We start from the raw sequence: 1,506 nt of genomic DNA, 5'->3' as shown, positions 1-1,506 counted from the left end.
AAATATATATTATGTGCTTCTGTTTTTTTAATCCAGGAGGTTATAAAAAAAATCCTTCATTTTAAGGGAAGACCCTCTTGATTCAAGAGAAAACTCTTTATTTTTTAAAAAAAATGGCTGCTTATTAATTGTTAATCAATTTATCAACTTCAGATTAATTCATTATCAATAACTTGCATCCTTAAGGAGTTAACTTAATTTATATCTACTCATATTCATGTAATTAAGCGTTTTAATGATTTGGCCGATTAATCGATTAATCGAAAAAATAATCAACAGATGAATTGATTATTAAAAYAATGGTTAGTTGCAGCCCTAACTGAAACCAGAACAGACTTGTTACTTGATGCTGGTCTGTGTCTCCATCCTGTCCTCTGAAACCTGCAGTCTGAGCCTCAGGTGTCCTGGACCTGGTTGTGTTTCTGCACACACAGGCTGCATCCTGCAGTCCTGCTGCTCAGGAGGAACGACTGCAACTAAATCTAGATTTGACCCAGTCTGCTCAGTTTTAGACCAGTGACCTTTGCTGACTGGTGTTTTAAACTAAACTGCCTGTGAATGTGCAGAACAACTGGAGTTAACTGAGATGAGACTGACCTATAAAAGTCTTGTGTCCTGTCTGTCCTGCAGCCACAGAGACCTGAAGCCTGAGAACTTGTTGTTAGACGAGAAGAACAACATCAGGATAGCAGACTTCGGCATGGCGTCTCTGCAGGTCGGGGAGAGTCTGCTGGAGACCAGCTGTGGGTGAGTGGGCTGGAAAACAGTTTTTATTCCTGTCACAGTGTCTGTTTCTGTGCTTTTATTCTGGATTTCAATGGAAATGTTTGAGTGTCTGCAGGAAAGCTTTGATGCTGTAGCTGTTGGTTTCAGAGGCTTTAAGAGGCTCTGCAGGATCACAGCTGGACCAAGAGTTCTGGCTCAGTTCAGCCGTGCAGATGAACATAAACCCTGTCAGGTAGCCTGGCTGCTAACGTTAGAGAGAGGACGCTCCTGCTGCACGTCTCCATCAGATGGACTCACACCAGTTAACAGAATGACTTGAACCAACGAGTGGTGTGCAGCAGGACAGATGAAGCTCTGCTGTAATTAGACTCCAGTTCCACTGAGGCGTCTGTGTCAGAGCAGCCCCCCCCCTCCACCCCCTCCATACATTAGCATAATCAGGTGTGTCAGCGGTGAACATGAAGTGTGTGTTTACTCAGAGTTCATTTCTTCTCATGCATCTTATCAGAAGGTTAAATCAGATCAATAACAGTAAGTTTAAAATGTTCAAAGAGTTACAATAAAAACTGAAAGTCATTTATTCACACTAACTGTAGAGACTACAGGTGTGTGTTTTAGGCTCATTTGTGGATTTGTTGTGTTTTGATTTTTGGACATTGTGTGGACATTGAGATAGTGGACAGTACCTGGGTGTTCACCTGAACAACAAACTGGACTGGACTCACAACATGGACTGTTTACAGGAAGGGTCAGAGCAGACTCTACCTGCTGAGGAGGCTC

At 42.5% G+C, this 1,506-nt stretch overlaps 1 protein-coding gene across 1 annotated transcript in view; it reads left to right on the top strand.

Moving 5' to 3' along the window:
* LOC106536294 (serine/threonine-protein kinase BRSK2) overlaps positions 1–1,506 on the top strand; it is a gene marked incomplete at both ends in the record, with an annotated part of 17,380 nt that overhangs the window by 7,428 nt on the left and 8,446 nt on the right. The window contains 1 exon segment of the mRNA XM_014033502.1: positions 631–747. Within this exon segment, the coding sequence (XP_013888956.1) occupies positions 631–747 (117 nt within the window).

The sequence above is a fragment of the Austrofundulus limnaeus genome, unplaced genomic scaffold (assembly GCF_001266775.1).
Source record: "Austrofundulus limnaeus strain Quisiro unplaced genomic scaffold, Austrofundulus_limnaeus-1.0 Scaffold1757, whole genome shotgun sequence".
In the NCBI taxonomy this organism is placed as follows: Eukaryota; Metazoa; Chordata; class Actinopteri; order Cyprinodontiformes; family Rivulidae; genus Austrofundulus; species Austrofundulus limnaeus.
The sequence above is the reverse complement of the archived record's forward strand: the minus strand, read 5'-3'. Positions and strand labels throughout refer to the sequence as shown.